Consider the following 23,490-nt stretch of genomic DNA (forward strand, 5'->3'; position numbering starts at 1 on the left):
ACCTATTTCGATTAAACATTTTCGAGGATGTTAATTACTGTCCAGAAGTGGTTGATTTTTTCGGACCAACCACCATGGAATTCGCTTATGGAACCACAAGTTCAAATTCTCTACCAACTACAAACTACATTCGCGGTGGCGCTTGCAGTTAAAAAAACTAAAACTCCCCGAAACCTTCGCAAACTCCGCGCGGCGGCGGCGTAGGACGCGCGCAGCACTTCGGGTCTTGTAGTCTGGGACGGACTCCGAGTCCCACACTGCTGTGCGGAGGGTCGTCGCGCCTGCGCGGTGCGGGAGGCGGGCAGCGCCGAGTGCGAGGCTCTTTTGTTCGGCTGAGGGGAGGGCCGTTGGACGGGGCCTGCGGTACGCCGCTTCAGTGAGGGACTCGACTGCGGCCACCGGCTTGTTGCTTTTCTGGGCGCCACTCCCCCGGCTGACCAAACGCGACGCGCCATTAGCGCGGCACCGATTCCTCTCGGGCTTTTGGGCGCTGCTCTGAGGTAAAGAGCCCGCTAGAAGCGGGGAAGCGGGCGGGGGGGTGGAGGGGCGGGCGCTAGAGGCGCGCGGCGGCGGCGGTGGCGGCGGGAGCCCTGGGTGAGGGGCCGCGCTCTTGCGGTGGAGGTTGGGAGAGGGGACCGCGCCGGGTCCCGCACCCTTCCCGCCCTGAGCTCCGCGCCGGGTGCAGGGGGTCGGGCGCCAGGCCGGAGAAGGATGGAGAGGGCGGGGCGGGCTGCGTACTCTGAGCATGAGATAGAGGCGATTTGGGGTGGGCCGAGCTCTGGCGGGTTGTTCCTCGGGGCCTGGGTAGACCAAGACAATGCTACGTGGGTTGGGTGGGCGGCTGCCAGATTGCGTTGGGGAGGAAACACTCGAGTAAATTGGTAAGGGGACAGGCTGGGGAGCCTTGATGCTTGGACGTGCGTGGCGGAGGGGTGACGACTGCGAGACCCTCGGTTTCGAACGCAACCTGAGAATATGGGTCCGGCCGGCGCTGCCAGAGGCATTTCGCTCGCCGGACTAAGAAGTAACTTCGAGGAAATAGTAGAGGGGACTGGGCAGCCCTAGGTGTGCTACTTGGGGAGGAGACCTGTTGGTTAAACTGGAGATGGGGCTAGGAGAGGGAGGGGCAGTTATGTGCCAGGCTTGGATCTAAAGGGGGAGGAGCTGTTGGGGTGAGTAGGGCGGAGGCCCCGGGAGTGTTTCTGTAGGGAGTGAAAGGGGAAAGGAAAACTGGCCGCCTTTGCTTCCTGATGGACCCTCACACAGTCGGGAGGCTCTAAGAATAATGTGTGAAGAAAGGACAAAACCAGATTTCTTTCCTCTTCCAGATTTTCTACTATCTTCACTCTTTGATTCCTTCAGGGAGTTAAAAAGTCCCAAGTGCAACGCTTGTTTTGATTCACAGTTCCATAAGTTTTTATCCGGGATCGTCACTGTTCACAGAAGGGCAGTGAAATTGTAGAAGCGTGTGGATGAGTTCATCCTTAAGGAATTAGAGAGGCTGTGAGATGATGTGGGAAATGGGGAGACAAAGAGGAAAAGTTAGTGAGATCGTGAGATTTGTTTCTTAGGCTCTTGTGATTTTTATTTATTTTTTTAGCCAGCTTTTCTTTGTTGTTGGAAAATTTTGATGCAAAATGAGCAATACTTCTTCAAAACTTCAGATGAAGGTTTTTCCTGTATGGCCTTATATGCAGATTTGTATTGGTTTAACTTGATTTAGGTGGAGGTTACAAAAAGATTTAATTGTACTGGAAACTCTGGCTTGGGGTAAGATAGCCTCCTCAGTTGTATTAAGATTCCTGTCAGCAGTTTGGAAGAGCTCTGAAAAGATCCAAGGTTTTGGAATGGAAGCACGAATACAATGAGGGAAATGAGTGCTTGTGTTCCTCCCAAACGGACATTTATATTGTAAGTAGTTTGATTGAGAGGGAAACTTGTTGGAACTGGTCACACCTTAATAAAGCTTTAGGGCAGGTTCAGGATCCTCATTCTTTTCCAGTTTTCCCTTGGGTGCCATTTTTCTTCGTTGGCCGCTGGCCGCTGTAGCCTGAATTGTTTTTTCATTAAAAATGTAAATAGTGGATAACCTGGTGCTTCTAGCTTCTTGGTTTAAAGGGACCAAGTAAGAATACCTTAGCCATATGTGTTTGTATTTGCAGGATACTGATACTTTTCTAACCAAACGTCTGAAAAGAAGCAGTCATTAAATAGGGGCACCTGGCTGGCTCAGTCAGAAGAGCATGTGATTCTTCTCTGGGTCCTAAGCTCAAGCCCTATGTTGGTGTAGAGATTACTTACAAATAAATAAACTTAAAAAAACAAAAAGCAACCATTGTATCTTGTGCCCATTTTAGGGACTAGGAAAATGTTTCTTTTTGAGTTCATGCCATTTAAAAAGAGAATTGATGCATTTTTGTCATTTTTCTTGTAGTTTCTCCATCATAATCTCAACCTTGTTTATATACTACCTCTGGTGATGTAACAGATTGTGCATTAGTTTTGATAGATTTTCATTTTGTAGGTTATTTCTCAAGAGTTTTTGGAACAAAATACTAATGGCTAGTGTATAGGTTCACTTAAGATGGGGGCTGTGTATGCTTGTTCCTCTAAATGTGTGACACATAGTAGGCCGTTCAGATTATTGAATGAATGGATATGGCTTTGAGATCTTAGAATTCCATGTGCTAGCAGAATGAGGTGGGTTGTGTTTTTCTTAAGATTTTATTTTTTTGACAGAGAGCAGGAGAGCACACGTGGGATTGGGGGGTGGGGAGGTGGTGGCCAAGGGAGAGGGAGAAGCAGGCTCCCTGATCAGCAGGGAGCCTGACCCGGGGCTCAGAAGGAGTTAATGTGCTCTTAAATAATAAGCTTTCCTATCTTTGATCGGTGACATTGGGCAGACTGTAACTGTTGCCCTTGGCATGCTTGTCATAGCCTCTGTTTTTAATATACTCACCTTGGTATGTAGATTATGTAAGTGACAATTTTAAATACCTTACTCAAGGTCTAGGAGAGGCCCAGGTTCTGGGTTTCAACAGCAAGCTATAGTTTGAATATTTTGTTTTGAAAGTATCTTGAAGAATCTTTTGCGTTCTTTGCATAAAGTTAAATAGTATTTCCAGATAGTGATGTCTACTGAAAAATTGAATAGCCTTTTAAAGGTTAATTGGAGAAGTTATTCAAATATGGACAAAATTAAGATCATTTCAGTATTTGCATTGAATAACTTGTATTAAATCTTTAGTGCCTTTAGAAGGAGCTGCCTGATTTGTCTGTGAAATTGTGCCTTTCTCTTTAATAATAGCTAACACATTGAGGGCCTAACCGAACTGTGGTATTTGAGAAGTTAGTGTCAATAATCTGGTTTTGTTTTGTTATCTGTGAATGCTTTCGTCTCTGGTTTTAATTACAGTTTAGCCATAGTTTTAGTCTAACTTTCTTCTTTTTCTTTTTTTTTTTCTTTTCTTTTTTAAGATTTTATTTATTTATTTGACAAGGAGAAACAGAGAGGGAACACAAGCAGAGGGAGTGGGAGAGGGAGAAGCAGGCTCCTCACTGAGCAGGGAGCCCAATTTGGGGACTCGATCCTACGACCCTGGGATCATGACCTGAGCCAAAAACAGACTCCCAACAACTGAGCCACCCAGGCACCCTGTAGAAAGATAACTTTCTAATCATTTTTATTTCCACTTAAACTAAAAGACTTGCTTCAGGTTTATCACCGTGTCCTACTAATATTTGCACATCCCTGTGGCCCCTCAGCCCAAAACTGTTGTCAGTTCATCCACATCAGCATACTGAAAGGGGTAGCTAAGTTTCTGGACACATCTCGGATAAAATTCTAATTTTACTAACACACCAGTATTCTAGTCCTGGTCCTGGAATTCAAGAGCAGGTATTCCTTTAAAAATGAAACTTCTTCCTGGGTATGTGGCACCAATTCTTGTTTTCTACTCAGTAAAATTTTCCAGCTGGAAAGCATTTGCCTCCCAAACAGCCATAGCTTACAAACAGGCCAACAGAAACATGAGTCAAGAGGACTACAAATGGAATATATAGCACACATGCCTTCACCTGCCTTTTGATGGCTGGTATATAGTTGCTAATGCTCAGCAAAGGAGTACTTCTTTCTTGTTTTACATTTTGGGCTTGCAGATGAGATTCCGCTTACTGATCATTCCTTAAAACACTGACAGCTTTGGACTTCTATTCCCTGATTTTTGGAGTCTGAGATCCATCCTTACTGTCCATATAAGGAAGGTTCAGCATGTTACACAGGACTGCAACCTGCCTTTAATCAGGTGTCTGAGTAAAAATAGAAAAAAAATGCTTCAGCAGCCACAAGGAAAAGAAAAATAATACTTGACTACGTTGGGTAGGCTTCATGGCAGAAGTAGTGTTTAAGTTCAGTCTTGAAGGAAAGCTAGGATTTTGACTGTTGGTGTTGGATAGGAACACTACTTAATTATAAAGCCTTGCATGGAGGAAATGTTCAAGGAGATGTTCACGTTATAGTTTTGACTGGAGTGTAGGTTTTGTGAGGGAGTAGAAGTATGAAATGGTTGGAACCAAAGGATGTTAGATGTTGCACTGAGGAGTTTTTTGTTTTTGTTTGTTTTTTTTTTTTTTAAAGATTTTATTTATTTATTTGGCAGACAGAGATCACAAGTAGGCAGAAGGCAGGCAGAGAGAGAGGAGAAGCAGGCTCCCTGATGAGCAGAGAGCCCGATGCGGGGCTCGATCCCGGGACCCTGAGATCATGACCTGAGCTGAAGGCAGAGGCCTCAACCCACTGAGCCACCCAGGTGCCCTGGAGTTTTTTGTTTTAAGGAGAAGGGAGGGACCTTGTAGAAAATTTTTTAGCAGTTACCTACCACTTTCCTATTCAGTCTGCTCCACCCAAACTGGTTTACACACCGTCTTCCTCAGACGTGCCTCATTGCTTTTGTTCACAACAGTTCCTTGGGCCAAATTACCCTCCTCAGTCCACCTTTTCAAATGCTGTTGGAGCCTGGCTTCAATCCCAACTCTCCAGAACCTTTCCTAATCACCTTAGCCATTTACTCTTTCAAGCCCCTCTAGTGCTTTTGTGACTACTTACTCTTGCTTATGTTTCTTTTGCTAGTTATTATATACTTTTATGGTTTCTCTTATTGAAATAAAGTTCAACTTGCATCGTTTTGTATGTTTTTATCTTTTAGACCTGGCTGTGGGGGCTTTGGGAAATTGTCATAAGCCTTAGTTTTCTCATTTATGAAATGGGTCTAATAGAGTTACTGTGAGGATTGAATGCCTTTATATACATTGTTTTAAGTATTCAATAAGTTTTAGTTTTGTTTTGTTTTGTTTTTTTTAAGAATTTATTTATTTATTTATTTGAGAGAAAGTGAGAGAGCGTGAGCTGGGGAGGGAGGGGCAGAGGGATAGGGAGAAAGCACACTCCCCTCTGAGTGGAGAGCAGATGTGGGACCTGCCCCCAGGACCCCGAGATCACGACCCAAGTCGAAGTCAGGCGCTTAACTGACTGAGCCACCCAGGCATCCCAGATTTTAGTTATTATGTTGTTATTACTTACCATTAAGGGATTTTTCAAAAGCCTGTGCTGCTTGTATAGCTGTGTATCCTGCTGGCCTCAACAAACAGCTCCATTTGTCTGGGTGTGAGAGGGTCCCTTCAATATGGAACTCTCAGTGCTTTCGCCAGAGTGAGTTGGTCCCCCTGTATGCCACCCAGGGTTTTAGTAAATGCTTATTGATTTTATTTGGTTTTAAATAGATAGTATTAAATGCTGGAAGAGCCATAGTTATAAACTTTTATGGTCATTAATGCTTAGGTCTTAAACCTGAGATAGAGGCAGAAAAGAGGCAGAAGGAAAATGAGGAATGGAGAAGGGAGCTAGATGAAAGAAGGAGTGATATGGGGAGTGATAATGCACAATAATTATCATGTCCTTACTGGCCATTCCTTCAGTATTGCTGTTTCTCCCTGGTCACATTTCTGTTCCTCAGACAAAGCAAGCTCTTCTCACTTCAGGATTTTGAATTAACTATTCCCTCAACTTGGTGTGTGTTTCTGATTTTTGCCAAGTTGTCTCCTTGTCATTGGGTTCAGTTTAAATGTTACTTAATCTAAAGGTACTTTCTTCATAGCATTTGTCGCTGATAACTTCTTGCTTATTGTGTGTGCCCTTCTCTGCCAGCACATGCATGCACATATACCCACTCGTGCTCAGCTCGTCCACATTAGATTATACGTTCTAAGAGAGCAGGGATTTTTTTTTTTTTTTTGTCTCCTGCTCACCCCATTTCTCTAGCACCTTAAACACAATAGGTATCCAATAGATAATTTTTTAAAAGATTTTATTTATTTGACAGAGATCACAAGTAGGCAGAGAAGCAGGCAGAGAGAGGGTGGGGGGGAGCAGGCTCCCTGCTGAGCAGAGAGCCCCATGTGGGACTTGATTCCAGGACCCTGGGATCAAGACCTAAGCTGAAGGCAGAGGCTTAACCCACTGAGCCACCCAGGTGCCCCATCCAATAGATAATTGTTAAATGAATACTGTAGGAAGGTGTTCATAGGAAGAATTAATAACCTAAACCTAGTCTGGGGCCTTAGGGAAACTTCTGACCCTGACATTTTAGGTTAAGGGAAGCGGTCAAGTGAAAGAATGGGTCAAAGCGCAGGGTAATTACGATTGATAGGTTAGGTGTAGTGTACTTCAGCTCAGATGCTTACAGATACTGATTTGAAGAGATCTGCAGTTTTTTTTTAAAGAATTTATTTATTTGGCAAAGAGAGAGGGAACACAAGCAGGGGGAGTGGGAGAGGGAGAAGCAGGCGTCCCGCCGAGCAGGGAGCCCGATGTGGGGAGCCTGATTCGAGGCTGGATCCAGGACGCTGGGATCATGATCTGAGGCGAAGGCAGACCCCCTGAGCCACCGAGGTGCCCCACAGATAAACCATTTTGTTGAAACTTTACATTGTGTTCAGAATTTACCCTTTCTCACCTATCTTATCTTTCTTGATATGAAGTTATGTCCCTTTTGCCAGTTACTACAAGAGCATTGTTACTTTATTTTCCTGTGTGGGCCAGATAAAAGGAAGAGCAGAAGAAATTCCTACACTTCAGATATATGAAGTGCGATTCTTCAGTTTCTGGCAGCTCTTCTCTCTTGGTCATCTAGAAATGAGATCTTGCTTTCTCTGTTTCGTAATTATTGGTTCCTTCATAACAGCCAGACCTGGGTTCTTCTTGGAGTGTGTTCTGGAGCTGTTCTCCAGTTTTAAAAAACTTAGCTGTGAATTTCAGTCATACACACAGGATAGACGTGCTGTTTTCTTTTTGAGTACTTAATGCGTTGGGTTTCAAAAATCTATCTTTAAGCTTAAAGCAGTAAATAATTAATGAAATAGGACATATTTGCAAATATATAGATAATTAATACTAGAAGGTCATAAAAGTTCACCTCAGAGGAATCCCATGAGGGTTGTTAGATCTATTTGGAAATTGAGTTATTTAGCAAATATATATAATTGTCTGTAGGCATAAAGTTGTTTTGAGAGGTAGGGACAGGAAAGATACCATCTTGTCCTCATACTAGCTGCTTCTGATGAAAAGAACTGTGAGGATCCTTCAGGCAGTGCTCTTCCTGTTGAATTGCTAATGCAGAAAAGGTCTAGATTAAGTAATGCTGAATGTGATAATAGAGAAGGTTTTGTTTTCAAAAGCATCAGTTTATTGCTCCAATCTTATTCTCAAGTCTATGAAAAAGTAAAATTGTTCATCTGCCTTTTAGGTGACTCATAAGAATTGATTTATGTCTGAAATGTGTGTCATTTTCGCCTGAGGAATGTAGTTTCTCCCAGTCCTCTTATAGCAATGGCTTTTATTCAAGGATATGCATTAAATCACCTAAGGAGCTTTTAATTATATTATTAATTATTTATTTTTAAGTAAATTGTATGGCCATTGTGGGGCTCAAACTCATGACCCTAAAGTCAAGAGTCACACAGATCACCTAAGGAGCTTTTTTTTTTTTTTTTTTAAGATTTTATTTATTTGACAGGAGACAGCGAGAGAGGGAACGCAAGCAGGAGGAGTGGTAGAGGGGAGAAACAGGCTTCTTGCTGAGCGGGGAGCCCAAATCCTGGTCCCAGGCCCCAATGCAAGGTGCTGGGCTCGATCTTAGGACCCTGGGGTCCTGACCTGAGCGGAAGGCAGACGCTTAACAACTTCACCACGCCATGCACCCCACACCTAAGGAGGTTTTAAAGATGCAGATACCATGGTCAAAGCAACATTGTTTGTTATAATAAAAAATTTGAAACAACCCAAATTTTCCTGCCTAGGTGATGGTTAGTATGATGTGTCCTTACAACACAGAATACTGTGCAGCTCGTTATGAATTGAGATCTGTATGACACAGTGTCAAAGTGTAAAAAGGCAAGTTGTAGAACTATAATAATATGTTTGCACTTAATGTATATGTATGTTAGTTCATGTATAGAAGAATGAGAACAGGCTTTGACAGGTTTTGGGCCAAGGAACTTTTGATTTCTTACATTAAATATTTTTGTAATTGAATATGAATACATGTATTATATTACAGATACAAAAACAGTGTTTCTAAAAAATAATGCACACCCTACTTTCTGTGTTGCTGGATTTGGATACCAATTTTATAAACTCCATGGGTGATTCTTTTTTTTTTTTTTTTTTTTTTAAGATTTTATTTATTTGTCAGAGAGAGAGGGAGAGAGAGCAAGCACAGGCAGACAGAATGGCAGGCAGAGGCAGAGGGAGAAGCAGGCTCCCTGATGAGCAAGGACCCCGATGTGGGACTCGATCCCAGGACGCTGGGATCATGACCTGAGCCGAAGGCAGCTGCTTAACCAACTGAGCCACCCAGGCATCCCTCCATGGGTGATTCTGATTCATATATAGATGAAAGAAGGTTCTCTACTCAAGGTCTGCTTTCCTGTGAGTTCTTTCTCAGTAAAGGTGGTCACCTCACCAAACCAACATTCCGAATGCTCCTTAGCGTTTAGCTCAAAGAGCTATTGCTTTGGTTTCAGAGGTTGGTGATAGTTACCTGTTCTGACATCTGGAATTTGATCTTTCAAGCTGGCAAGAAATCAGTAGCAGCTCCTCAAAAACAAAACAAAATGCCTTCTCTTGTATCTGATACTGTACTGCCTTCTGCTTTCAGGTAGCATTGTTCCTCTCTGTTTTCTAGCTTCTAACCTCCTGGTGTAAGGTGTGTAGGGGGAGAATCGGGACAGTGCTTTTTTTTCCTCTTGATACAGCTATGAGTTTGTGGCTCTTCAGGTTTATACCATCCCTGGATTCATTGCGACACTCTAGATAAATTTTGGTTTCTTAAAATTGGCATTTTCTTGGTATTCTCTCCAGTCTACTTGGTGTAGGTATTCAACTTCAAAATTTTGGCACCATCTAGCATGTGCCAATTTAAGACTCCAAAAACTTGCTGGGGGACTACCAACCAAGGCTTTGTTACTGCTTGCTGATTTAACAATGAAAACCTTTGTATTCCAGTGACCAATTAAGAATCATTGGTTTTTTAATACCATACCTTACAAGGTCTTTTCTGAAAGAAAATCATTATCAGTCACTTCCTTATTTACTGATGACAAATTGTAGGCAAGATCCATTTAAAGAAATCTCTGTCCTGGGGCACCTGGGTGGCTCAGTTGGTTAGGCGTCTGCCTTGGGCTCCGGCCGTGATCCCAGGGTTGGCGATTGAGCCCCACATCAGGCTTCCTACTCGGCAGAGAGTTGTCTTCTTCCTCTTGTACCTCTCCGTGCTCATGCTCGCTCGCTCTCTCTTTCTCTCTCCCTCAAATAAATAATAAAATACTAAGAAAAAGTAATCTCTGTCCCAAAGAGAAGCCAGCCTCCCTACTGCAGGAATGTGGCTGGCTGCTAGTTCCGTGTGTGCAGCAGGGCTTTGGGCTCAGCCTTGCTGTATGTCCTTATTGAGGTGCTATGCTCTTTGTTAACTGTGTGACCTTAGGCGATTTATTTTGTGTAAATGTTCTGTTATCCATGAAGTGTCGGTAATACCTGAGTGGCTTGTTTCATGGGATTGTTTTGAGGATCAAATGAGGTAGCACTCTGTAAATTAAATTTCAGTATAAGTGTATTTTTCTAGGCAGCTTAAAATGTGGCAGACCCAGTAAATTTGTTTAAGTTGTCTCTAAACCCAATGTGGGTCTTATTACGCCCAGAATCCCAAAATCAAGAAGTTACAGCCTATAGTCTGAGCCAGCCAGGTGTCCCACCCCAGTAAATATTTAGATAAAAGTTATAACAGCTTAGATTAACTCTAGGTTTTTTTTGTCTTGCAACATTGGGATAAGTCTTAAGGAGACTGGTCCAAGGACTAAGATTTCTGAGTTAATTCAGAACTGTTCGCCTTTAACGTACACCTCTTGTGATGGTCTGTCATAAATTTTGACCATTTGTTCAATGATTATGGCACTTTTGATGCCATAATTTGATTTCCAGGATGCTTAGGGGGGAGTGGCAAGTTGTGTTGATAAAAGGCCTTTTTCTCTTGTGCTACTATACTGATTTGAGTTACTTTGAGATTTCCTTGCCAGGCAGTTCCAACTGAGAGTCCTCTTTCTGGATGTCCCTGCTAGTATTTGGAGGCTACCATATTCAAGGAAAGAGGATTTCTCTTGACATAATTCAATTGGGGGCTGCCTGGGTGACTCAGTTAAGTGTCTGCCTTTGGGTCGGGTCATGAGTGGGGAGTATGCTTCTCTCTCTGCCTCTGCTCCTCCCCTACTCAAGCTCTTGCCTTCCCTTACTCAAAAAAAAAAAAAAAAAAAAAACAAAAAACACACCAAAATCTTAAAAAAAAAAAAAAATCCATTTGGAAACATGGGCACGTTGTAATACTTACGGGGGGCCTCTTGCGCTCCTCTGAAGGTGCTAGATTCTGTAGAAAGAGTGGGTTGCATTTATAATCTACTTCACTGATTTTGACAAACACCTTACTCAGGACCCTAGAGAACTACCTATAAATAAGGGAAAAACCCAGGTTGGGAACCTGGCTGAGGCTCTCTGAGAATGCCTCCATCTGAGATAGATGCTGCGACAGGCCAGGTGAGAAAGTGCAGAAAGAAGCAGGAGTCTGTTTTCTACATTCTTCACTTTGAGTTGCTCTTAAGAAAATGAGTTGAGTGAGTAAAGAAAGGAGGTTTCACTGTAGATTTCCCCCTTTGGGGGGTTTTCTTTACTTAACCTAAAGGATATAGTCTTTGTTCCTTGACTCTTCCTCCTTGGGACCAGGCTAATGATAGAGGGAGAGGAGGCCTGCAGTAGTAGTAGAGACGAACCAGAAGCTGTTCTGACCCTTTTGGTTCCTAGTAGCAGGATTAGATGGGCAGTAACTGCTTTTTGTGAGTAAGACAGATACAGCTACTAATGTAGATAACATAGGGCCTGACTTTTTATGAAAATTTGTTATATATATTTTTAAAGATTTTATTTATTTGACAGACAGATCACAAGTAGGCATAGAGGCAGGCAGAGAGAGAAAGGTGGAAGCAGGCTCCCTGCTGAGCAGAGAGCCCAATGCCGGGCTCGATCCCAGGACGCTTGGGATCGTGACCTGAGCTGAGGGCAGAGGGTTTAACCCACTGAACCACCCAGGCGCCCCTTGATTTTTTGTATCTCATTGTGGGCAGCTGTGATCCATCAGTATACAGGTTTTTGGCCAGTTTTGTAGCTCAGTTTTGTTGTATTGATATCTTATGGCGCCACCTACTGACACAAATTGGTAAACAAATGCATTAAGTCGACCAGCAGTCAGAATTGTGTTTGAAGGACTAAAAATAGATTTATAGGGGACTAGGATTTAAGCACCAGAAGTCACCCAGCCTGGAGATGTATTTTACAGAAGAATAAACTCAGGTTCTATTATCTGTGATAACTATCTCTTTTTTTTTTTTTCCTATCGTTTTCCAGATTATTGCAGTGTCCCAGTTTAGAGGATTTTGTGGTCATTCTGGCATTTTTATGAGTCTTTCTCCACCTCATAAATAGAATAAGAAACTAACAAGAAACTTTCAAGTTGAAAGTCATTGGTGGCGTTCAGAAAAGACTGCATAAAGAACCTTGAGACTCAGGAGAGGTGTTTTTCTGTTTTGGCTTGTTTGTTTGTTTGTTTTCTAAAGATTTTATTTGTTTGACAGACCAAGATCACAAGTAGGCAGAGAGGGAGACATGGGGTGGGGGGGTGGGGGGAAGCAGGCTCCCTGCTGAACAGAGAGAGTGATGTGGGGCTCGATCCCCAGGACCCTGAGGTCATGACCCAAGCCGAAGGCAGAAGCTTAACCTTAACCCTGAGCCACCCAGGCGCCCCTCAGGAGAGGTGTTTTAACAATGCAAAGAAATGGGGGGAAGTTAGGCCAGATGTTTAGTAAATTAGAACAAGCTACTTCACACTGTAAAAGTTGAAGTCCAGCAATATGAAAGTATGGATCAGAGGGTTATATGTGTATAAGTCTGATATGTGTACATTATTTTCAGGAGCCTTGCTTTCAATTAATATTTTGTTTTTTAAAAGTTTTATTCATTTATTTTAGAGAGAGTTCATGGTGGGGGTGGGAGAGGGGAGAGAAGAGCAGAGAGGAGACTCCCTGCTGACTGAAGATCATGACCAGTTGAAAACAGAGTTGGACGCTTAACCAACTGAGCCACCCAGGCACCCCCAGTTTAACTAATATTTTAGATACCATGCTCTGTAGTAAAAGGGGTATTGGGAACATAATAGCTTAAAAAGAATAGGGATTCCTGGATGGCTCAGTTGGTTAAGCATCTGTCTTAAGCTCAGGTCAGAATCTGAAGGTCCTGGGATCGAGTCCTGCATGCCTGCCACTCCCCCTGCTTATTCTGTTTCTCTTTCACAAATAAATGAAATCTTAAAAGAAAAAAAAAAAAACTTAGAATAGTATAAAAAGTGTGTGGGGTTTTTTTGGTTTTTGTTTTGTTTTGTTTTTTAGTTTTTATTTATTTATTTAACAGAGACATAGCGAGAGAGCACAAGCAGGGGGAGTGGAGAGGGAGAAACAGGCTCCGCTGAGCAGAGAGCCTGATGTAGGGCTTGATTCCAATCCCAGGACCCTGGGATCATGACCTGAGCAGATGCTTAACAACTGAGCCACCCAGGCGCCCCTAGGTATAAAAGTTTTAAGTGGATATGCAAGAATAAAGAAGTTTTGCTATGAGATTGGTTGGGGCTGTTTATGCACGAACTTTCTAGCTGACTAGATGAGGAAACTATTTTATACTGAAGCTGAATAGGCAGAACACTTATATAAGCAGCATATGCTATTAAAGTCAGTAATGTCCCTTGATTTCTAACCATCCAAATAGTCACCTAGCCAAGAAAAGTGTGCCCTAACGCCCTTTTTATTTTACCACTTTAGCAGCGTCACCCTTTAGACCAGAAAGCTGGCGGGCACTATGGGGAAGAAACAAAACAAGAAGAAAGTGGAGGAGGTGCTAGAAGAGGAGGAAGAGGAATATGTGGTGGAGAAAGTTCTTGATCGTCGAGTGGTAAAGGGCAAAGTGGAGTACCTCCTAAAGTGGAAGGGGTTCTCAGAGTAAGTTTCATTAACCTGGGTAAATCCATTCATTCATTCATTTACTTATTTTAAAGGGTTTTTTTATTTATTTGATAGAGATAGCCAGAGAGGGACTAAAAGCAGGGGGAGTGGGAGAGGGAGAAGCAGGCTTCCCACTGAGCAGGGAGCCCAATGTGGGGCTTGAACCCAGGACCCTAGGATCATGACCTGAGTTGAAGATAGATGCTTAACGACTGAGCCACATAGGCGCCCCTAAATCCATTCATTTAGTCACTGTTTCTCAGGAGTCTAGTAATGTGCGAGGCCTAGAGTACTCTGATGGGTAATGTGACCCAGGCCTGGCCTTCATGGCTTACAGTCTAATTAGGAAAACCATCTACATGTACAAAATGCTATAATGCAAGACAGTGATTTCTGAGAAGCAGTTTTATGTACAGGCTTTAGACCAATTCAACTATGCAAACAGTAACTTCCCTTTGAAGAAGACAAATTTCTAAGCTTTCAGTTTGTATTAAAAAGTCCCCCTCCCCACTCCACCCCCCAAGAAATTTCAGCGTTGCCAAGTTCTTGGTCTTGGGCAAAATCTGGTTACTCATTATCATTAACCCCTCTTTTCCAAGGATACCAGCTCTCATCATCCTGTGCATCTCCTTAGTGTGAGTGTGCTAACTTTGAGTGGAAAGTGTGACTCACTGTGCCCTCTGGTTTCAGTGAGGATAACACGTGGGAGCCAGAAGAGAACTTGGATTGCCCTGATCTCATTGCCGAGTTTCTGCAGTCACAGAAAACAGCACATGAGACAGATAAATCAGAGGGAGGTAAACGCAAAGCTGACTCTGATTCTGAAGATAAGGGAGAAGAGAGCAAACCAAAGAAGAAGAAAGAAGAGGTAAGGGGAGAAGAATTTTTACTAGCCAGAATTTCTACTGCCCGCAAGCTGAAAGCCCTTTTAATTTTATTTATTTATTTATTTATTTTTAAAAGATTTTATTTATTTGTCAGAGAGAGAGGGAGAGAGAGCGAGCACAGGCAGACAGAATGGCAAGCAGAGGCAGAGGGAGAAGCAGGCTCCCCTCTGAGCAAGGAGCCCAATGTGGGACTTGATCCCAGGATGCTGGGATCATGACCTGAGCCGAAGGCAGCTGCTTAACCAACTGAGCCACTCAGGCGTCCCCCCTTTTAATTTTTAAATGTAAGCACTTTCATTCAGCTGCTTCTTGGACCTCAGCAGCCATATCTCATTCCTTCTGAATCTTAGGCTAATGCTTACAAACTGTTGGGGGTTCATTCTGGTAAATAATCTGTATTTACTTTATTTGAGGTTCAAGAATAGTAAGTACAAGTAAATTCATTCTTGTAGATAGATAGTTTTTAGTGTTGTAATCATTATAGGTGTGAGATTGCTATGATCATCTATTCATTACCTTAAAGTAAGTTATCTTCTGAGGGTGAAGAAATAGTTGTGTAAATTTATTTTGCTTGAGATATATGTCCCTTTTTACATATGGGGAACCTCAGGACCTTGATGGAAGAATCCCTCAGAAGGCTGCAAAAAGGCCTGTGACTTGGAGCCAAGGTATTGGTGAAATACTGACAAAAGTGTGATTATATTAATCTGAGAAGCAGGAGTGACTTCAGTCTGGACAACAGTGCCATATAATTAAAGTTGTTCCATCCATTTGGTTTTTACAGTCAGAAAAGCCACGAGGCTTTGCCCGGGGTTTGGAGCCAGAGCGGATTATTGGAGCTACAGACTCCAGTGGAGAACTCATGTTCCTCATGAAATGGTGAGTCTGCCAGTGGCTCTGTGTGGTGGTTTTTTCTTCTCCCCATCTGTTCCATGCCAGAAGAAAAGAGCTGGACCTTCGAAATTCCAGTCGCCCAAGTGTGAAATCTTTAAGATGGCATAGTCCTTCGATAGTGACCCTCGGCCTGACCGCCAACCTGGACTCATGAGTTACAGGTAGGGGCCCTTAGGATTCTCAGATCTTTGCCCGGTTTTTTAGGAGGTGGGAGAAAATCCAAAATGGAGAAGGTATGGGGAAGGATCACATTTCACTTATGTAAACGAAGGGGGGGGAATGAAATGTGATTGAACCACCCTCCCCTTGTACTACCTCCTTAATAAAGATCGGGCTGGCCCCAGGTTCAGAAGTTCTGTTAACTTCTCAGGGTTAGTTGAGAATTTCTGTAGGTCTTTGTCCTTAATTGTTAGATCCTTTCCACTTAGTGCAGATTCTGTAATTCCAGGATCAGCCAGTAGGGGTCAGCAAGTCCCCTTTACTGAGCATAGAGCAAGGCTGCCCCCCACCAAGTGTATCAGTGATAGTAAAACTCCACGAAACAGATTAATGAAAACAGTTGTGTTGGAATTACAAGAACTGTGACCCCAGATTCTCTAAAATCTCCCTATTCTTGTCCAAAGGAAGGCTTTCTTTCCCTTTTCTTGCTTGTTGAGAAATAACTTGTGCCCCATCCCTGTCCTACGTCGTTTCCACACCCCCCACCCCGCCCATGTGGGTCTCAATCATTGTCCTTAAAATATAAATTAGGAGCGAATGATTCTAAACTTTTGCCAATTACTGAGGATTTTGTCCTTTTGTCAGTCTAGAACCTTCTCTGAAACTCCTGTCGGCACTAATTCCCCTGGTTTAGAAGGTGGCCAGAGAGGCCTAACTTTGACACTACTAAAAGGCTATGTCACAGTTAGGTGAAACTTTGTTTTCTTATTTTGCATTCCCTAGATGTTCACTGAATCAGATCTTTTAGCTGATTTATTGCTAGCCTATAGGAGAAAAGTTCATTTTTAAGGTGTGCATTTGGGGTAAAAGGATTGATACTAGGAGTTATAGTCCCAACTAGAATATATTTTCTCTGTCTGCAGTGACCAGTCTGAGTTACGGTACTGTTTCTATCTTGTCTAAGATTACATTCCTTTTGGTTGAATTACCGCTATTTGTAAAGATTTTACCTGAATGTAACTCTACAGGTTAAGATAAAAAGATAGGATATTGATTATAAAACCGAGTTCATTTTAAGGTGATTTTCCTGGAGAGTTGAGATACTTGTCTATTTCCAAAATACCAAATACTTCTTTGCTGTGAAATGACTGAACTTCCCTCAGAAAGTGTTATTTTCATGCAGCCTGCTTCAGGCTCCCAACAATTACACTCCTTTTTCCTCCCACTCTCTTCAGTCCGTTGTTCAAAAACATACCTTACCAGCTTAGTCAACCCTGGTACCTTGGGCTCTCTAGCTTTGGTTTATCTGTTGCTGGGTGCTAGAAGTTTGGGGTGGTACCTCATCAGAGAGCCCATCATAGAACTGCTAACTGCCCTAATGCCGCTGCTCCCATCCAGGAGATTCCCAGTGTCCTTATTCCTAAGTCCTTTGTAATATGTATGTGATTTTCAAATTTTGAAACCATTTTAAAGTCCAGAAAAATAGAGAATTATGTAACAGTCCCATATTTTCTACTTCCCAGTGTTGAAGCACCATTTCAAAGTACCTGGGAGTTGTGGAATGTCTGTGTGAGCTTGGCATTTGGTAACGTTAAACAGTGTAATTACGAGTCAGAATGTGTCCACCTGCATTGGCTAGAGCCAGTGGTATTAAATCTTACTGCCCAATCTGGTATTAAATTCTATATATAAAGCCAAGATATGGCTTTTGGAAGAGCGTGGAAGCCTCTCTTCTGTCCTTGAAGAATCTGAGAGTCATGTTTTTTTCTTGGCCTTGCCTGGAGGTTCAGATGTGATAGATTGAGTTAAGTGACTTAGCTTTTAAAAGATACCCAGAGAGGATTTTCAACAGAAGATCTTTGCGGATGTCACTTGACTAAATGCTGCTTGGGCCATGTTACCACTCTTCCCTAGGCTACTCTTTTGGAATTAATACTCTTAAAGCCCTATTCCTTGTGTCATCCAAGTTAGGAGACCACTAGCACCTGGTCTCAGGGTCTCTCTGCTTTATTCTGCAGGAAAAATTCTGATGAGGCTGACCTAGTCCCTGCCAAGGAAGCCAATGTCAAGTGCCCACAGGTGGTCATATCCTTCTATGAGGAAAGGCTGACGTGGCATTCTTACCCCTCGGAGGATGATGACAAAAAAGATGACAAGAATTAACTCTCCTGAGTACCTGCCCCTGTCACATCTGACTGTGGGTTTCAAGTGGGGAGGGAAGGAGTTCTACTTGACACCATAGAGGTGGCTTGAGAAGATGTCCTTTGAAGAGCCAGTATCGTTTTCTGTGCCCTACAGCAGCCCAAGTGCTTTAAAGCCTTTCCATGCTGTGTATAGTTTGCACATCCATCCCAGTGGAGGGGAGGGAAGAGAAGTGTTGCAAGGCAGCCTATTCTGTACTTTGCTGAGAAAGGCAAAGGGCCTTCCATGAAGGACAGAACTTGCAGAATGGGTGTGTGGGAGAGCAAAAGATACTGTAGATCTTCAAAGCGCATCTCCACAACCCACAGCCTTCTTCCCAATAGTGTTAACTCTGCATTTTTACAGCGTAGCATGTGTGTAGTTTTTGGCTATTACTGGTGTATCTTTGGGGTGGGAGGGTTGGGGGTGGGAAGGAACAGAGATGGGTAGGATCATTTTTGTTAAAATTTGGGCCTGATTGGGGAAATGGTAAAACAATGGAAAGAACAAACTTGTGGTGATTCGGTTCTGTGTCCAGAATATTTTATCTTTTCAAAAAAAATGTCATTGGCAACCTAAATGAGGACTGTGAGAGACTGTTTAAAAGCTGTGAATGCCTGAAATTTATAAGCCAAGGTGTTCCCTGCCTGAGCTTAATGCTGTTCCCGACGGAGGACTAAGCCAGTTAATAAGTTACCAAAGCTGCCGTTTTGGGGATGGAAACTGGCTGAAGGGGGAGTTTAATTGGAGTGTATTCACAGGCAGATTGTTCTGTCTTAGAGGTGCTAATTCTCGAAATTGATAAGAAGACTCTTTTCCAGTTATGAGGTTTTAGACATCAGCTTGTCCATCCACACCACTGGCTGTGAGGTGTTTGGGGAGGGGAAGAGGGTGGTGTAGAAAGTGGGAGAGTAGAGAAAGACAAGGGCCCCTGCTCTTAGGGTGGAAAACTCTTGGAGCCTGTTATTTGAACTTTGAACTCTGAAATCATTGGTGGCAGAGTTCAGTCACTGACAGCACAAGTTCACTGAATCACTTCCAAGAGTGGAATGATTTCAAAAGCCCTGGTCTCAGGAGAAGATTAAACTTTCATACTAGGGCAGTGGTTCACTTTAAAACACAAAACAAAAAATTTTTTTAATCCTAAGAATTAACTAATACCCAAAATGCTGTCTTGAATCATGAGATCCATCAGTTCTTGACATCGTCTAGACCTGCATTCTAGAACTCCATTGTAAAATCTTTTTAGGCATGTGTTAGGTTTCTGTGGAAACTTTGTTTAAATGTAAACTTCATACCACATTGTCGGTTTTTGTCTTAATAAAACTATAGATTTATAATCTTTGATTTCTGTCTTGATTAAGTATTACCAAAAACTCTCCCTGCCTTTCACTACTTTATAGGTTCAGCCTATAAGGAAACAACTTCCACAGTTGGGTGGTTTAATTTCTTGAACACTGTAGGCTTGAGAATCTAATGTCTGGCCTGAAACTTTGAGTGGTCTCGTCATTATTTATTTAGTGAACATTTATCAAACATTTATAGTTACTCCAGAGATCGTAAAGTTTGTCACATCATTCCGTCTTCATATTGCGCAGTTTGTTTGTTCGGCACTCTGACTCGCTTGCACTTCAGACCACGGTATGTTTGGAAACAGGGTTTTGAAGTAGGTTTAGTTCTTGGCTCGTGTATTTTGTAGACTTGTGTCACCTTAGCTAAATAGTCAACTCTGAAATTTTCAGGAATTGGCCTCGTGTTTAATCACTGAATTAAAATGTTACCCACTTTATTAACGTCATTTTCTGCCTATAATTCTAGAGCAAAAATGGAACTAAGCTCTTGTTATTTATTAAAAGGAAAAATGGGATTTCCAGAGGTCAGATCAGCTCTACTTACTAGCACAAAGCATTTGTTTCAAATAAATAAACTGATGCATAATTTTTTTTCCAAAAAGCCTCCTTGGGTCATCTGTAGATGTAGTCAGTAGAACATACAGTTCTTGATCTCGGGATTGTGAGTTTGACCCCCACATTGGGTGTGATTACCTAAAAACAAAAATCTTTAAAAAAAAAAAAAAAAAAGCGTCCGAGGAGTTTGGGGGAGATGAGGTAAAGTGGAGCCAGGGAGGAGGCCCTTCTGCGCAGAGATCTTGGTGTGTCCTTGTGGTTGGCAGTAGCAGAGCCATTAGCTAGTTGGATGAGTTGGGATGAGGTGGGCAGAGATGTTCTGGTTCTGTGCTGCATTGTTAGATGCACTGAAATTAGCCTTCAGCCTTCTAGGTGTCCAGAGTGGATTGCTGTTCAGCTTTAGTCTGAACCTCTGGAACCTACTTAATTGCCATTTCTAGCATTCCAGAACCCTCATAAAACCCCCTCGTTCTTGCCCTGGGAACATGCTGACATGGATAATGCATGCAACAAAAATGGAAGTGCGGATAGATTTTCACAGTTTTGTTATCGTTGAAAGCCAGCTGTCGCATGTCTGGATGAAGGGTTTTGATAAAGTTTTCTCAAGTGCTTGTTGAAGCCACAAATGCATGCAGAAATGTTAGAAATAAAAGGTGCACAGAGGCACAACAAAGCTTCCCTCTGTTTCAGAAGATATCGGAGAGCATTTCTTCAGGCAGCACAAGAGCGAGTTGGATGGTGTCAGTGGAGCTGCGTCATCATAGACTCCTCACCCGGGAGTTGAAGAGGAGACAGGTGATGACCTTAGTTGCTATATGACAAGAAGAGCTTACTAACCCGGTGACCATTCACCATCTGAGGTGTCTTCCGTTGTCTTCAATTGAGTTTCAAGTTAGTACAGTAAATGACCACTGAGGCAGTCTGTCAGCTGACAGTGCTCAGGAATCATTGTTTCTGTGTCATTTGAAAGTTTGGTCTAATTATAAATACTTTTTAATAGTTGAGTTTTTAAGTACTTACTTTCAGATATAATCTTATAATCTAGAATTCACTCCAGCTCGGGTCAGTTTGATTTTGACATGGCCACTTGTTGTTTGGCCTTACGTGCTCAGGACATCTTTATGGCTTGTGACAGTGGGAATGTGTGTTATAGTCACTGCTTCCATTACAGAGAGAGGGGAAATGAGAGGAAACTGCTACTCCAAGATAATTGGTGGAACTAGAACTCTGAAATCCAAATTTTCTACAGTGGCTCCAGATCCTAAACTATGTATGGACCCGGTTTCTGTCTGAGATCAAATGAACCTGATCACGTGTCTCCGATGCTAGTATTAATCTGATTTGTAAGTTGGGTATTTCTGGGAGGATAAAAAGACCTTGTTTAAAATTCAGAGTGATAGGGCGGAACTAAGTACAGACTAGTGTTTCTCCTCTAGCATATGACTGAAAATACAAGTATTGCTACCAGGCCCGCATTCAGCTTTAGTAAAGGAAGGTATCTTGGCTTCATCTTGCTTTTTAGCAGTAGGAACCAATCTGGGCAGAGGCATCTGGGTGTTCTGGTGTGTGGCTACGGAAGCTTGGTGATGGTGGAGCTTAAAGATTCCACAGACAATCCTTAGGCTGTGATCTGCATATCACCTCGGTTTGACTGTCCAGCACTGAGGTTTTCTTCAGAAGTTACTGCTGTTCTAACCAATGTGTTCACAGTTGCTCAGCTGTCTTCTATGGATGACTTTTAATTGACCTTGGCCTTGGGAGCTTCCCACTGAATAAACTGCTTAATCTTGAAAGCCTTGCACTGGGATGAAAACCATACTTGGTCCTGCTCAGTGGGGGCAGGTAGAGCAAGTATTCCGTTTTCTAGGGCTTTGCTTTTTTTTTTTTCTCTTTTTAACCTTAGGCCAGTGAGGCAGCAGGACTATGAGGCAAGGCTGAAACAGTAAGTTTACAATCTATACTGATGATTTGGTTCTGTAGTTGTTGCTTATATTAAATAGCTTGTGTTTAAATATTTAGTAGCGTGTCCAGATTTGCTTTGTAACCTTGGTGGTTTGTGGTAGTACCAGAGCCACTGTTTACCCCACTGGGCAACTTGGGGGCTAGCCGTGGGGCACTGGCTCACTGTTTAAATTGCTACTTCAGTCCCTAGCTGAGGACTAAGGTCTAAGACAACTTGGGGCGCCTGGGTGGCTCATTCGTTTTTGTTTTTGTTTTTTTAAGACTTTATTTATTCATTTGACAGACAGAAATCACAAGTAGGCAGAGAGGCAGACAGAGAGAGAGGAGAAAGCAGGCTCCCTGCGGAGCAGAGAGCCCGATGTGGGGCTCGATCCCAGGACTCTGGGATCATGACCTGAGCCGAAAGCAGAAGCTTTAATCCACTGAGTGGGTGGCTCATTTGTTAGGCAGCTGCCATTGGCTCAGGTCATGATCCCAGAATCCTGGGATCAAGTCCCGCATTGGGCTCCCTGCCCTGTGGGAAGGCTGCTTCTCCCTCTCCCACTCCTTCTGCTTGTGTTCCCTCTCTCACTATCTCTTTTTGTCAAATAAGTAAATAGAATCTTTAAAAAAAAAAAAAAAAAAAAAGACAACTGAATTAGCCTAATTAAATTCGTGTTTAAAATCACCATCTCCTTAGCCTTTTCCCTGCCTCCTCCCAAGTATAAACTAGGTTTTGTTTCCCTGGTCGAAATAGCATCTGAAATTAAGTAACAAATAACCGTGCAACCTCTCTCCATTCTGCAGTTAGACTGGAAAAGAACCGGCTTTAAGACTTCTGTAATATTCCTGTTTGCTCAGAGAGGAAGACAAGTGTTTCTATCCAACTGATTTTGAGAACACACCTCTTTACTGGGTCCCGAACTCCTCTGGACAGTCTGTGTGCTGGATTCTGTTTGTCCGCTAATCCAGGTGGACATGAACTGTGAAGTCCTGGACAGAACAAGGGTCAGAACTCAAACCAGGTGTTAAGCTCCACGTGTATACCAAGCTCCCCCACTATGAGGTTCAGAACTAGAGGCAAGGAGGATGGGCGGCCTCTGTGGGAAAAGTGAAAGGTGAAAGGTTCTTGTTAGGCTGTCAGAATGACAAATTGAAGGTCTGTGAGTCCCTTTCATCTCCCTGATGGGTCCAAGTGATAAGAAAACAAGGCTTAGCCACTCATGTTAATGAAGCTTGTGGGTTTTGCTGGACAGTTTCCACACTCGGTCGGGAGAGTGACCTGCAGGGAGGCCGCCAGCAGTCTGCTGCCTGTGCTTGTGTGCGGGTTGTCAGTAATGAGATGGACTTCTTGCTGGTGGTGCCATCGGACTGGTTAGTTGGAGCTGAAGTTGTAGAATTAGGTCGGTGCCTCCTGGATGCGGTAGGAGACCTGAAGGTGGTGGGGTTAGTACCTTTTTTTTTTTTTTTTTAAAGATTTTATTTATTTATTTGACAGAGAGAGATCACAAGTAGAGAGGCAGGCAGAGAGAGAAGGGGAAGTAGGCTCCCTGCTGAGCAGAGAGAACCCGATGCGGGGCTCGATCCCAGGACCCTGAGACCATGACCTGAGCCGAAGGCAGAGGCTTCAACCCACTGAGCCACCCAGGTGCCCCGGGTTAGTACTTTTTAAGAGGGCTGCCTGAGGAAGGCCGGGCTGCGTGCTGAGTCCTCCCCAGTCACTGGCTGGCGGGTTGCTGTCCAGCTTTCCCCGGTCTGGGCGGGAGTCCACCGTGGAGGCCAGGGCTTGGGGACACTGAGCATTCTCTAGCTCACTACCTTCCCCCTCAGTTCTGGATTTCTTCTATTTTTAGTGACACTGAAATACTGACCCCAGC

The 23,490-nt window shown here is 43.1% G+C and overlaps 1 protein-coding gene across 1 annotated transcript; it reads left to right on the top strand.

Annotated features, from left to right (window-relative positions):
- The first annotated feature begins 310 nt into the window (after positions 1–310).
- On the top strand, positions 311–19,112 carry LOC111151577 (chromobox 1). The gene is made up of 5 exons (XM_022509651.1): positions 311–500; positions 13,465–13,641; positions 14,335–14,512; positions 15,316–15,410; positions 17,603–19,112. The coding sequence occupies exons 2-5, from the start codon at positions 13,502–13,504 to the stop codon at positions 17,745–17,747; spliced, it is 558 nt and encodes a 185-aa protein (XP_022365359.1). The 5' UTR covers positions 311–500; positions 13,465–13,501; the 3' UTR covers positions 17,748–19,112.
- The last annotated feature ends 4,378 nt before the right edge of the window (positions 19,113–23,490 follow it).

The sequence above is a fragment of the Enhydra lutris genome, unplaced genomic scaffold (genome assembly GCF_002288905.1).
Source record: "Enhydra lutris kenyoni isolate GAN:26980312 unplaced genomic scaffold, ASM228890v2 scaffoldscaffold26, whole genome shotgun sequence".
In the NCBI taxonomy this organism is placed as follows: domain Eukaryota; kingdom Metazoa; phylum Chordata; class Mammalia; order Carnivora; family Mustelidae; genus Enhydra; species Enhydra lutris.

Excerpts from the sequence above, each read along its gene's own strand:
- LOC111151577 (XM_022509651.1), top strand. The coding sequence starts at position 13,502 with ATGGGGAAGAAACAAAACAAGAAGAAAGTGGAGGAGGTGCTAGAAGAG. Across the intron at positions 13,642-14,334 it reads AAGTGGAAGGGGTTCTCAGA|TGAGGATAACACGTGGGAGC; the intron begins GTAAGTTTCATT and ends CTCTGGTTTCAG. Across the intron at positions 15,411-17,602 it reads CTCATGTTCCTCATGAAATG|GAAAAATTCTGATGAGGCTG; the intron begins GTGAGTCTGCCA and ends TTTATTCTGCAG.